The sequence below is a fragment of the Mesitornis unicolor genome, unplaced genomic scaffold (genome assembly GCF_000695765.1).
Source record: "Mesitornis unicolor isolate BGI_N332 unplaced genomic scaffold, ASM69576v1 scaffold50663, whole genome shotgun sequence".
Taxonomy (NCBI): Eukaryota; Metazoa; Chordata; class Aves; order Mesitornithiformes; family Mesitornithidae; genus Mesitornis; species Mesitornis unicolor.
Window position 1 is genome coordinate 569 of NW_010177641.1, and position 14,742 is coordinate 15,310.

The 14,742-nt window shown below is 40.6% G+C and overlaps 1 protein-coding gene across 1 annotated transcript; it reads left to right on the forward strand.

Annotated features, from left to right (window-relative positions):
* The first annotated feature begins 3,331 nt into the window (after positions 1 to 3,331).
* On the forward strand, positions 3,332 to 10,678 carry INSIG2 (insulin induced gene 2). The gene is made up of 5 exons (XM_010182157.1): positions 3,332 to 3,676; positions 6,555 to 6,679; positions 8,935 to 9,101; positions 9,541 to 9,640; positions 10,121 to 10,678. Exons 1-5 carry the CDS (start codon positions 3,433 to 3,435, stop codon positions 10,160 to 10,162), a joined length of 678 nt encoding a protein of 225 aa, XP_010180459.1. The 5' UTR covers positions 3,332 to 3,432; the 3' UTR covers positions 10,163 to 10,678.
* The last annotated feature ends 4,064 nt before the right edge of the window (positions 10,679 to 14,742 follow it).

The window sequence follows — 14,742 nt, forward strand, 5'->3', positions numbered from 1 at the left end:
AGGAGGGGAAGTGCAGCTGAGACTTTGTGGCAGTGCCAAGCGTGTAGCTTTCAGTGTGGTATTACAGTTTTGAATATGCATTCCCAAGAGACGAAGGCTCAGAAGTTGTGTTGGTTCAGTATGTGGACCGTTCCCATCTGAGCGGAAACCCTAAGTAAAATACAAGGCTTAAAAGGAGAGAAACATAATCTTCTCTGGCTGCAGGCATGCTCGCCTCCCAGCCCAGAAGAAGGAGGTGATGTCTTCTTAAGAGATCTTAATTCCCATTTTCCTGAAAGGTGATGATAATAAATATCTTTGCTGTGCCTGAGCGTCATGAACTCAGGCTGTCCGAGGCACTGAAGAATCTTTATGTGAGTGCTGGTCACCTTCCTCCATTCCCCCATTGCTCTGTCTGTGGCATGCCAGAAGGTCTGAGAGCCAACGAGTAGCAAAAATTCGGAAACTAGGACAAAACAAATAGGAACAATATACATAGGGTGAGAAACCAGGACGGAAACTACTGCGTCATGCTAATTTGGGACCTTGTATTACTTGTTATAAGCATTCACTGACGTGTACCTACCCAAGTGCCCTTGCTGTGGTCAGGCTGTTTACCTCTTAGTAAAAACCTGTTACTGGTGCCTTGAATGAATTGAAGCTGCAGTGATTGTTTGAAAGCAGTGAGCGATTCCTTGTGTAGCAAAGTCCTGTTACATTTTGATAAGCCTTCACAGTTAGGTATCATGTATTTGATGAATGATTTAATAATATTTAAATGATAAATTATATTCAATAAATGGAAGTTAGGTACATGCAGGTTTTATATTCTGAAACTGGTTTATGCCAGAATAAAATTGGACTTCTATTTGATCATCAGCATTTCTAGGAAAAAAAGTAAGAGCTGATCAGTGTTTACGTCAGTATTGCCCCGTGGGACAGTTGATTATTCTGAATTAAGTTGGAGATTATTGTAATTGAAGAACTGTAAGAAGCAGAGTCTTGTTAGAGGAAGATATCAAGAGGTGGTATAAAATGTGGAATTAATGGCTGCGGGGAAATTATTAATAGATTTTATCAAATACAGGGACTTGGGCTGATCTCCCTCAGTATTTAGCTGATGACGTTGGTGCACAAAATAGGATGCGGTAATGAAGTTTGTTGATGACCCAAAGCTGGGAACCATCTGCAGGGTCAAAGAGGACTGAGAAATCCTACAGGAAAAATGGAGTGATGTTGAGTGTCAGAGTAAGTAATACCTGTGGGCTGAAATTCAGCGTACGAGGTTTGGAGCTGGTACCAAGGAACAAGGCGTTCAGTAACAGGGAAGAAGAGAGACTTGAATGTACTAATGGATCATGGGATGGGAGCAAACCGCTCTGTGACAGTGAAAGAAGAAACATGCGATCCTCAGTATGCAGCAGAAGAGCTCATTTAGAGAGACACAAAATTATCAACTTTCTTGTATGGTGCTGTGAGAGGCAAACCTGGGATTGTGTGCATCAGCTCTGGTCATGCATTAAAAAAAAGGCATGTGCAGACTTCAGGAAGTGCCAAGAGCCACTGGGATGGTGAAATAAGTGGAGAGTCTGGAGTTTAGCGTGTTTTCCTAGAAAAGCTAAAGCTAAGAAGGGACATAACAGTTTAGATTGGGATCTACAGTCTCCAGTGCTGTCTATTGCAAAGACTTTCCTGTAAATTCTGGAAACTCCTATGATCACCTGGTGGGAAAAGCCCCCAGTGACAGGGGAGACTCTCATCTGAAACAGTGGTCTATTTGTGACTCCGTGCTTTCTTTCCTGGAGGCTAAATGTATTACCCATACTCCACTGCTGTCCCATCCACGGGACAATAAAAATAATCTGGAGCACCTCCTTTTTGCTTGAGGGAAGTTGCAGTGCCAGTGCCAGCCTTGTTGCAGGCATCTCGGTGTTCAGTGTGAGTCAGGAAGCTGACTGAGAAGCCAGACACCGTTGTTGCCCTCTTTCCTCCCCAGGATGTGTTCTTAATTATAAATAACATAGAGAATCAGCCATGTAGAAGAGATCCTGTATTCTTAGGAGGACTCTGCTGCCTCCCTGAACTGCCAGCAGGAAGTTGTGTGATCAGAACTACTTTTTTTTCTTTCAATTTGCCTCTTGGAACTTTTTCTGAGTGATGGAGGATGCCATGGCATAACATCACGTTTTCTGTGCAGTTACTTCTAGTATCTTAACTAGCCTGGATATATTTAACTTCCCTTTTGGCTTTCAGTCAGCAAAAGTGAATGCTGCGTCCTCTGCGCTGCTACTGCATCTTCAGAGTTTCCCTGGGATCTGCTGAAGCCAGGGTGGAAGGGGAACGAATGTGCTGGTTTGGCTTCCCTTGTGCTCACGTGGCCATAAGTAAGAGTTAAGAAAAGCTGCCACCAGTTGGCAGTTTCAAATCTAAAAACAATGTTAGGGATTTTTTTTCTGAAGTTCCAGGTGGCTAAGCTGTCGATCAAAATCGTTGTTATACATGAATGTGACACTGAATCCATGTATAACAGGACTCTTGATGGACAGGTTTTTTTAAAAGAAGTGATTGGGATGAGAACCGTGCCATTCCTGTAGTGCTGGCAGAGTTGCTGGTGTAGGATGCTACCTAGCATGTGGGCAGGGGAAGCTCCTTTTCCCTTCACTCTCAGGTTCTTTTGTGCCTGATTACAGTTACGGTTTGTAATAATACATGGCAGTTTTCACCAAAAGTGTGTTATTGGTAAACATTTCTCTGTATTAAGATTACTTTTCTGTTTTGCTCAGTTGTTTGCTCTTGTCTGAGGTTATGAAAATGGATGTGTTGCAGGTTGCTGAAATTCTGGCTCCATCCTGAATAATATTTCTTAGATTTCACTTTCCAGTTGAGAAATGTTTTCTGGCATCTCTTCAAGAAGAGAGATCTGTGAACCTCAATGACTGACTTGAAACTAAGGGCTGTGTTTACTTGCTTCTGAATTGCATAATCTCCAGTTGGTGCTTGAAGGTGGAGAGAAAAACAGTTTGTTGTTACTGTGAAGTAAGCCTTCCTTCCATCTGATACCAGTTTTGTTTCTTCACTTCTTTGTGGTTACACATTCCTAGCTGTCCCATCCCACAGGCTTTCTCCTCCTCCTCTATCTCCTAGCAGACAAAGCTATTTGTAAAACTTGTTTTCTTTGTAAGGCATTTTTGCAGCTGAAGTTGGTTCTGCTCTCATATTGACTAATTGCGTACTCAGAAAATTCAGAAAAATATAATAACTATAATTTTTAACCTAATCTCCAATTTATTTAAAAGAAATATATTTAATGTTCCTTATATCTGAGTTGTTAACTTTTTTTTAAAATTGTTTTCCAGGGTTTGGGTATCTCCTAACTGAGGAGAGTCAAAGTACCAATTGCAAGTGAACCCTCCTCGGTCAGCCTGGTGGACGTCTCTGAGAACATAAGAAGCCATGGCAGAAAATGATGCAATGCCAACCTTACCAAAAAAGTGTGGCCCATACATTTCATCTGTAACCAGTCGTGGCATGAATTTGGTAATTCGTGGTATAGTGCTGTTTTTTATTGGCGTATTTCTTGCATTAGTATTAAACTTGCTTCAGATCCAGAGAAACGTTACTCTCTTCCCCCCTGATGTGATTACAAGCATCTTCTCCTCAGCTTGGTGGGTACCACCTTGCTGTGGCACAGCGTCAGGTAAGTTCAGTCATGTATGTGTGCCTGGCATGGAGATGAAAGGGGGGACAAGTAGTTATATAGTTATAAAAAACTATGTGGAAGGTGTGGAAGATACAGAAATTTCTTTTGTAGCATCACTGTCCTTTCTGAGCTATTACTGTCCTTCTAACCTCCCTGTGTATACACAAATACACATGTCCGGAAACTGTTATTCTGCTGACTTCCTGTACTGTAATACTGTTAGCAGAACATAACTTCTGCTTTTTCTGCTGCATTAGAGTACAAGTCTAACAGACTTTAGAAGGTGGTGCCACTTGTAGCCTTGAGGCTTGCATTACGGGCAGCCCCTGAAAATACTCTGGAAGTGCCAGATGGTGCAGCATGCAGTACCTTGTTTTGAGCACAACTAACCACCCTGAGAAAGGCTCCCTTTTGTGGTCCAGCTTTGCATTTGCTCTTCATTCCAGTTTGAGGAATCTCTTTAGCTCCATAAGGCTGGGAGACCTGGCTGTGTCTCAGGGACTTGAGGCTAGGCAGGCAGTTTGCAGGTGTAGAGGCACATTGCAGAGCAGAGCTCCTCAGTTACATTCATGTATCAAGTTGGGTGATGTGAACATGTTCTGTTTCTCCTGTGACCACATAGGGAGTTGAGGCTTTTGAATGTTTAGCTAGTTTAAATGAGGTGTTTTCTGTAGGTAGTAAGAAATACCCCATTTTCCTCTTCTTTCATCTTCAAGTGTCAAGGTGTATTCCATGTTATAAGGCTGATGGAATTTGGCTTCCTACTTGGCTTTGAAGATCACTGGTGCCATGGGTCAGTTTTACTCTTTACTGAGGGAATATTCTTAGCAGCCAGTACTGGAGGATTCTGCTTTAGCAAACCTTTACAGTAAAGGCAGTATTGTCTTAGAGGTTAGTTTTAGTAAGGTTGAGAAGTTCACATTTCTAGGTATTAAGTCAATGAAGTAGCTTTTGAGTTGGCATCACTGTTTTGTTAATGATAATATTTAAGTCTATTATTTTCCTAGTTGTTTAATGGCTTTCTTTTTGATACCTTGTTGAAATACTACACCCTAGATATCACAGAGGAGCTTGATTTGAAGGGAAACCCTCTGAATATTTCTCTGAACATGTCGGTTTTGTTCTACTCTGGAAATGCATTTGGTGTATTACAGTGGCAGTTACATGCCTGCTTTGTGTGCTAGTTGTCTTAGTCCTCTTTCTGTTATCATGCCGAGATTGTGAAATAGCTATTGGATTGTATTCTACATTTGCTTTACTTTTCTTGTATACTTTAAACTGTCTTAACAATTGTCTGGTTAAGGGTTTGATCTTTTATATATGGAGTAGTGGGAGTTGAAATGACAGAATCCCAACTTGCAGCAGTAACGCTTCAGGGTTTCAGTGTTCACTGTAACATTTGCACTGTCAGCTCTTTGCATCAGGCTGCACCTCCTGCTCTCACGGGTCACCTGAGAACATTGCAGCAGGCTGTGGGGAAGTTGGGAAGGTTAGGTCTTGCCATCATTTCAGAAGAAACCTGTGGGCCTTTCTGGCTCTGATGGATTGGTGGTTTTGATGGAAAGACTGGATATGGCTTGTGAAGTGTAATCAGTCACCTGTGAGGTATTTGTGCTTCTTGATTTGAAGCCTCCCGATTTAAAGATACTGCCTTAATTGGCTTTTCCCAGCAGGAGTGGTGCCTGTTGAGGTATTTGAGTTTTTTCTTTTCATTATCAGTCTTTTCTTCTCCATTTTCTTTCTTTATCCTCTCTGCTAGCATACATACAGGGAACCTCTGTGGTAAATGCTGATAATTCACCCATTTTCTTACCGTTCATACTTGCGCAGCCTTCGTGGAATTGACACGACCATTTTTCTGCAATATGGTTTATTATTATGAACAGAATAAAGGTATTTTGCATATTTGTAATCAGTGGTGATCGAGCCTACTTTCAGAGAAGTCCTTTCATCTGTCACTGTTATTAGTCAGTTTGGCCCAGTGCCTTTGGCAAGAAAATTGCTCAGGGAAGGCTTTTCTTTCCTCTCCAGCTTTGCTGGTGATTTATTTTCCTCAGTCCTGGAGATGAGTTTTCTCTCTGGCAGAATAAAGAGCATTTGCTGTATCATACCTCCAGCAGCACGCCTGACTAGGGCACTGGAGTCTGTACCAATGACTCAGGCTCTGCTCCCCTCCTACAGCACCAGTTTAACATTAAACATCAGTGTTACTCCTCAGCTGTCTTGGTGACCGTCTTTTCAGCTGCACTTGCAGAACAGAACACATTTATGAGGAAATGTTCTAAGAGCATAGCAGTTCTCGGGGTTTGAAAGTCCTGTTTGCTTTCTGTATCCAACAGCTACTGTATGCTCTTGGCTTTCCCTCTTCTGTGTGAGCCTTTATAGTAGCACTGAGGAAAAGGAGAAAAAAAAACAACAAAAGACAACCCAAAATACTGATGTTATAAACCACACTCTGCCCTTACTGCGGTGTGTTTGTTTTGCAGTTATTTAAACACGTATGTTTGATATGTGGGATTTTCAAAAGTGCCAGCCTGCAAGCCATTGCTGCCCTTTGTGAACTACAGTGTGAGACTGCCGATTTTGAGAGGGTGCAGAGCTCTTTCATCCTCTGCCTTCAGTTCCAATTATCTCTGTTTTGCTGCTTCTGCCAGGTTACTACTGCAGTGGCTGCAGATGCTGCTGAAGTTTTATATGGCTTCTTAAAATAATGAAATAGTTTGAAATTCTTTTACAGTGTATGTTTTGTACTATTTATCCCTAAAAGATCTGCTTTGGTAGTTACGATAATTGTCAAAGTCTAGATAGCCTTTATTTCATTTAAATACTGCCACTGCTTTAACTTCTGGGCCTTTTTTCTTTCCTGTCTCAACAGCTGTGATTGGGTTATTGTACCCATGCATGGACAGACATCTGGGAGAGCCACATAAATTTAAGAGAGAATGGTCCAGTGTAATGCGATGTGTAGCTGTCTTTGTGGGAATAAATCATGCCAGCGCTGTATCCTATGTTCTAATGAAATTGACGGTAACAAATGGGTTTCCACTAAAACAAAGCTCACATAGTCAGTCATGGTGAATTGTTGTTAAAGATATAACATGCAGCATTTTTGCAAGGGAAATGCAGAATATGTGTTAGTGTTAAACTGTCATAGCTGTATTGGAGGTGATAAGTCTCATGTCTCTTTGTTCTGAAAAATCTTTTAATTAGAAATGTCTCAATATTGGGCTTTGTCTTACTTGTAGTCTTTATTTTCTTTGAGTAATTAAAGTAAGTGTAGCAAAATATTTATGTGATAGGTGTTACGGAAAAGTGCTTTAAGACATTTCAAGGGTTGGTAACCTTTTGACACCATACTAAGAGGTTGAAGCCCAGTCTTGTGGTCATAAGTGAAGCACATGCACCTTGCAAAGAATGGGGAAAACTCAGGACCAGGTCATATCCAGGACTACACAAAGCAAGTGAGCGTTGTTACCCCATTCTGCGAGTGATGCCTCGATGCTGAGAGATCAGTTAACATTCCTGTGGTCGTTCAGAAAGACCAATTAGAAGTCAAGTCAGTGTGTTGCGGTACATTATACTCTACCTAACTGTGTAGCTATTCAGGTACATCCTTGCACAAGTGTGCTCAACACTGGCATCCCTTCCCTCTGAAACCGCTGGGGACATGGTCAGTGACAGGGTGTTTCTTGTGGGGACTGACACACCTTATTGGCAGTGCTGTGAGTCTCAGTTGTTTTGTGTAGTCATGCCTAGCGCTGCCTCTGTCAGGCAAAACCTGGATCTGTCTGTGACAATTGGGTTCTTGTAATCTAGTTAGAAAGAAAGTTGATCATCTCTGGAACTCCCATTTCCTTCAGTGTTAGCTCCAACGTGGTTTGCAGTAACCATGCTAAGACGTTCTGATTGTGTGCTACCGAATTTCCTCGTTTCCAGGAAAAGAGCACAAGTGAAAGATGTGAGGGGTGGCTGAATTCTCACTGAGGCAGCTTGGCCCCTCAGATGGGTTTTGGTGTTGTCTGGTTTTGTTCCCAGCAGCCATCCTATCCAGTGTGGCTGGATGAGCTGGAGCTGTCAAGGTCCAGTCGTTCCCACTTCCCTCACAAACCGTGCTCTCCTTGCCGATGACGCAGTAGCGTGGTCCTGTGGTTCTCACCAACCTCGACAGTACCTGTTGTAGAGGAACACGCAACTTCCCTGCTTTTAAGAGAACTGACTGTTTCTCTCTGGATGGGTCAGATTATTTACAGCAAACCTTCTTACAGTTTTCTAACAGCTGTTACACACATATTCCAGGACATCATTAATGTACTGTCTGTATTTCCTCTTTGACAGCTCTCCAGACTGCTTTCTTTTCGCCTTATTACCAGTTCTGCACGTTGCCATATTTGGTGTGTTTTCTGGTCTCGTTTGACATTTTTTTCTGATGCTATTGATCTTTATCCTGTAATTACTTATTTTGGTTAGTTGAACTTTCTCATCCTCTAGGTCTCTCTCCAGGTCTTTGTGAGAAAATAGGGCAGTGTTTTTACGTTGTCATGCCATAAATTTGCTTTCAGGCTTATGAAACTTGACAGCCTCCTTTTTAACAATCTGTTTTGGACAGGAGTAGTGAGGATGAGTTTGTATTTCCAAAACATTCAGAAGAATGTGAAACACTATGAAGATATCTGGAGTGAGTTCACACTGTTACCAGAGTTGACAAAACTGATTTTTAATGTAGATTTACATGAATACTTTCACGGCAATATTATTTATGTTTAGTTTTATAGAAAACATTAACATTTTTAATATTTTGCTGAATGTAAGCTAGCATGTAAATTAATCAAAATTGCAACAAATACCTTTTTCAGTAACTCCCTGTTATTTGGAGGAGTCTAATGCTAGATTTAAGATTTCGTGCTTAGTGTAACAAAGGGCCAGGTAAGGATGAGATGTCCTTACTCTGAACAGTAACATGTGCATTGCACGTCTGTATAAAACACCAGCATTGTCTGGTAGGTATGTAGTCTCTTCGCTCACGTACAGTGCTAAGACTTTATAAATGTGAAGTAGTGTCATAAGTTTTTTATTTCCTGATAGATCGACTTATTTCCTTATACCTGATAGCAGTGTGATAGCTGATACAGCTAGTGCTGTATTGTTTTTTGATGGTATTTTCTTCTGTTGTGCCAAAATACGATAAACAGAATGAAAAAAACCTGCTTTACACTTGTATATGGTATTTCCAAGCTTACCCTTAACAGTTAACACAGAAAGTGGATTTTGCCAACAACATCCAGTTGTCTCTCACGTTAGCGGCCCTGTCAATTGGACTGTGGTGGACGTTCGATAGATCGCGAAGTGGCTTTGGTCTTGGAGTAGGAATTGCTTTTCTGGCCACATTGGTGTCACAACTTCTGGTCTACAATGGAGTTTATCAGTAAGTATTTACTCCTTTAAGGTTAAGCGATAGTCTCCTGAAGCTATAACATAAAATCTGAATAACTGAAGGGGTAGAATTTGACATGATTTCCAAAGCTGCCAGCACTTACTTTGGAATGCAAAATAAATTGGACTGTTCATAACAGCTTTTATGTGTTTGTAAGTGAGACTTTTAGTTGGAAGTTGCTTATTTCAATAAAATCGCTACCTTACCAACAATGTAACGTGCTTTTTTTTAGTTGAACAAATAGGATTATAATCAATAAGAAGCCTCCTTTCTTACTTGCTGCAAGTAATTAAATTAAAGAATATTTGTCTTTTTGAGTTGAAATGTCGTAATGTTTGTGGATTTATCTCATGCGATCGGAGGACTCTCCACATAACAGAGAGGACTATTGCATAATGTCAAGCTCAAAAATGTGTGGGTTTTTTTCCAGATATACATCTCCAGATTTCCTTTATGTTCGTTCCTGGTTGCCATGTATATTTTTTGCTGGTGGAATAACTATGGGCAATATTGGCAGGCAGCTGGCAATGGTAAGTTTGGAGGGGGGGTTGATTTTTACTTTTTTAGTAAAAGTTTTAATCTACATGTCATTCCTTCCTTCATATATACCAACCAGCTAATTGTCTTGTGGATGTGGGGTAAAATAGAAATCAGTAATCATTGCTTTTTCATCTATTTAGCGAGCCATTAGTACTGTTATTCAGAGCATAGCATATGACTTCGCTCTGTACGTTCTCAGTTGCATACTTTCAGGACCAGGAGCTGAATAAGAACTCCCATGTTGGAGGAGAATTCAGTTGATCCCTAAGTCTGAGCTGCTCTTTCTGCTGCTCAAGGAAACAGAAATTGCAGCCAGCAGTGTGTGCACAGAACTTAGGGAGACCAGACCTGGGTGGAGTGTAAGCTAAGCTATTTTATCATCCATTTTGTAGAAAAATCCCCCTCGTAGCAGTCTTTTAAATTAGTTATGTAAATTAATATTATTAATTTTGTCAACTTCTCTTTTGCAGTATGAATGCAAAGTCATTGCAGAGAAGTCTCACGAGGACTGAGGAATAAAATATGCACCTTTGAAACAAGAAAATATCTGACAAATGACTGTCGGAGGAGCATAAGGAACACTTGACGATGAAATTGCCAAAACGCAATTTTTTTTCCCTTGAGTGATATACTTACTGCAATCTGTGATTGCTGCTTCTATAGAAACCTTGATGTCTGATTTTGATTACTGTGAAGTTACAATAGTATGCAATACATTTGACAATATTGGTTCGATCATAGGATTCTTTTTTCCAAATCTAAACTGGGTTTACCATAAGTTCTTGTCTGTCTGCCATGTTGCAGTGCCAAACTGAACCTTTGCACTATGTTTCTGTAGCTAAAACTTCTGCTTCACTTTATCCTGAAAGTTTTGAGGAATTGTTCTTAACAGCTCAGTGAAAGACAAGGGATTCAGATTTAGGAGTAGAGATCTTCTCTTTCCATGATCATAGCCTGTAACACCTTTAGGAAATTAATAGGTTACAGGTGAGCTTTGATGCAATAAGTAACCAATTTCTGCCTGTTAACACACTGTATCATTCTCTTACTTACATCACAGGTAAGAAAACTTAATACAGATCGTATGGGTTATTGCCGTAGCATTTCATTTGTCTGTGGTACATGCCCAGTGTCACAGAATATAGGAACGGAAACCTAGGGTGGGAATTACTAGCTATTTTTTCACCTGGTACTACCAGTATACATGTTCGTATATGAATTTATGTGGACCATCATCAGATGTGGACAGATTCTAAAACTACTTGTTGTGTTGAGTAACGGGATACAAGTTGGGTCATTCTTGTACAATCCCTTAAGCTGACTTGCCTTGATTCCTTATAAAAAAAAAATCTTGGAGTTTTTATTGTGAAACTCAATTCTGCTGAACTAAATCAGCCACTACCATATAGTGTCATAAAACCCTCCATTACCAATGTTATTCTTGATAGTTCTTGTCTGCTACCTGGTCTCTTTGCAGGGATCAGCAGAAGGGGGCAAGGCTGTATTTTAGGTACTCGTGTAGCCCTTATGGCTGTGACTATGGTCCAGGCAATCATAAATGCAATTGCTCTCAATTTTCTGAGGTAGAGAAATACTGTTGCCCCTGTTTTACAGGTGCCTGTGCACAGAAAGTGAGAGGACAGGAGCTAAAATAGCCTGTGTGCTAATGGGTTCCCTTAAGAAGAAGGATTTTAGTGTGTGACGCATATTTGGGGGCATATGTGGAGTTTCTTCTTGGCTTTGCAGCTCCCTTTTAAGACCATGAGATGAAAGAGCTTGTGCACGAAGGCAGAAAGCAGGCTGCAAGAGGACACTGCTAACCTGTGCCAGCAGTGAATTTGGCACGGGGTGTCTCTGTTTTGTCTCCCCCTTCTGTCTCTGTGTTGATGGTGTTTCAATGTATTTGTTTTCCTTTTTTGTCTTGTACTATTTTTTAAATCTTCCATGAAAGGTTTATAAGACATGTTACAGTCACCTAGGGAGGCTGGAGTTGGTCCAAAGAACAAATAGATGTTTAGACAAGTTTTTTTATTAATAAATGTGTGTATGCATTGTACACGAAGCTTGAAATAGGCAACTCTTTTTCAGTCTTACATGCTTATCTCTTAAGTCTGAAAAGTATGCAACGGAGTGCTTCCAAGAGCATTGTAATGAAAGAGGTGGTCACAAAAAGAAAATTTCTTGAATGGGGAAGTGTAAAAATAAAAAAAAATAAGCAAATGATGTATGAAGAGCTTGATTCTGCAGCTCCACAAAGTTTCATCAGCTTATCACAGTTCATGACAATTCAGCACCTGAAGCACGCTTTCACTGGGGAACGTTTCAGGAAAGCACTTACAGATGTGCTTTGCTTTAAGCAGAGGAAGAAGGCGTTTAAGTAGATCCCTGACTAGAGATTTTCTTTTAATCAAACTATATGGCAATAAGAAACATTTTATTAATAAAACCAAGAAATTGTTAGGGCATGAACTAAGGGTGAGTTTCCTTAGGCAGGCTCTGGCATTTCACTGAAAAAGCTCTTGGGTTGCTTTCCATACAGTGTTTGGCTTTATCCACCGTCTTTACTTAAACAAATGGCTTCAGCTTGGTGGGCAGTGTGATGAGTCCCTCTTGAATTACCAGGGCACGAAAGGCATAAAACTTCAGATATTTCTTATTCTAACTGTAGGGAATAACATGGTACCTCAGTAGCCAGTGTGCTGACCTGATAGACCATTTACTTTCATCATCACCTGTAAGTGTGTACACTGGAGCTGAGTAGTTTTTATTTTTCTCTTGGTGGCTTTTACCTGCCATTCTAAATACTTGCACAGAAGGAGCCTTGTGTATGTTACAATGTGCAGTATGTGAGAAGTGGTTATTGTGCATCTGTGGCACGCACTTAACAACATTTTACACTCAGATTCATCTAAAGCCGATTGGACTGTGCTGTCCACTACCTTATTTCAATTTCATTTTGGAAATTTTAAGCATGTTTTGCAAAGGCAGCAATCATCCAAAATAAATGTGGGTGGAGGCCTTTATTACATTTGTTTTATTATTTTTATTCTTATTTGACTGAAGTCGATACAAGATTCACACTCCGGATGTCATATTTTTTCAAACTGCATTGTAATTTTATGGCTGGTGCGTTCAAACCCTGAAAAAGGTTCATGATGAGAATGCTGACACGGCCTTAACTGTAGTGGTGTGAACATGCTGCTACTCTATAGCATGCAATTATAACATTAGACTGTCTTAAAAATGTTACTCAATAGAGAATGAATAAGGTATATTTTAGATACAACTTTATAAGCACTATAACCTTCACTAATTAAGCATTGTAAGGTCTATGCTGTTTACACTGGCAAATTGCTGTTAAAAGCAAAATGTACATTAAATACGATTACAACCTTGATAGGTTTCTTCTTTCTTTAAGAAATAATGCTGATTTTTAAAATACAGTGAGTTACCTTCTATCAGCAATCTCGTAATAATTTTGACCATTGAGCTGGCATATTGGTTGCACAAAACACCTGTCTGGAAATACTAAAAAAGAGGCAGGCAAGATCAAATCGGCAGCGATTCTGTTGTAATTAGCATGCTGAACAGCCTTTGAAAATTTGCCGTTTTGAATCTGTAATGGGAATATTTGAGCTGAGGGAAAATAAGCCAGATAACTTCAGTTGCAATGCAGAAAATAAGAGATTTAGATATAAATAGGACTTATTAATATGAAGAAAAAAAACACAAATGGCAGGGATTCCCTTAATATATTTTTATTTATTAATGTTCCGGTCTGGATATGAATTGAATGTTCTGGCATTCACAGTCTGACAGTTCATAGTGCCCATCACTCTGTCTCAAAACAGATGTAACAAATAGAGGTTTAGAAATGTGTAATGAAAAAGCTTCCGGGCAGAGGTGAAGGAGGGGTGGGGAGAGGTTCATCAGTATTTGCCATGTAGTCCCCGCAGCAGAGCGGCAACACAGGCGAAAGCTGGAAAGAGCGCAGGGGGTGGATGGAAAGGATCCCTGTTTGTGTTGGACGGGGCAAGCTTTAACCCAAAAACCCAAACTCTGCTGTCAAGGTAGAGTGCCCTGGGGCATGCCAAGTGTCTGACCAGAGGAATTACAGCCAAAGATAGACATAACTATAGTTTTACCTAGTTGTGGCACTAAGATAAGCCAGAAGCACACTGGCAAAGCTGCTTTGCTGCAGGTTTAACTGCTCCCATTCATCTGTAGCCTCTCCAGGAAACCATTGCCCTGCAGAGTGGAAACTCCGGGTCCTCCCTGCCCAAGTTCAGCCCAAGTGTGTCAAAGGAAAATTTGCCCACTTTAGAGTCAATACTCCAACCACCAAGCTGCCAGGCTCTTGAAATGCATTTTGTGCCTCCCTTTATAAGGTGGCTGCTGTAAGTAGCTTGAAGGAGGATTAAACAAAGAAACTTTTCTGCCATAGCCCCCGTACTTCCCTTCCGCCATCTGGCTGGGAGCTGCTGTGGGGACCTATGGGCATACCCCAGCCTTCCCTTTTTATCTCTCCCAGCATGTAAGGAAGGGATGTAATTTTACCAGCTGCATCACCTTGGACACTTTGCATGTGCTTTTTACATTTTCGAGCAGTGTTACTAATAATTCCTAGTGGTAAGGGATGAATATAACCTGTGGAAATGATGTTCAGTATCAAGTACAGTGCTTATAAAAGCACATGCACAGCTGGGCAGAGGGAACGCGCGTCTCGCTGTGGGAATAGCTATCTGATGCTGTTAGTTTTGATGCCAGTACTAAATGCAAAGCATGAGTAATTTTGCATCTTAATGTTCAGTACTAAACAGTAAATGAAAGGTCAGTCCAACATGTTAACTGTCATGGAATAGTAAACACTCCTTTAATTGCTTCATGCAGCCAGCTTGGATTTTTGGTGTGTCTGTTGTCATGGTTTGAGCAGCATGGTCCAGAGCCTTGTCCTGATTACTTCCCCTGGTCAAATGACAAAGCCTCAAATAAAAGGATAAACTTTATGCCTTTCAGGCAGCATGGGAGTTTGTACTTTAAATGTTTAAAATCTATGCTGGGGAAGAGGTAGGGGTAATTTCTTGATCTGTTT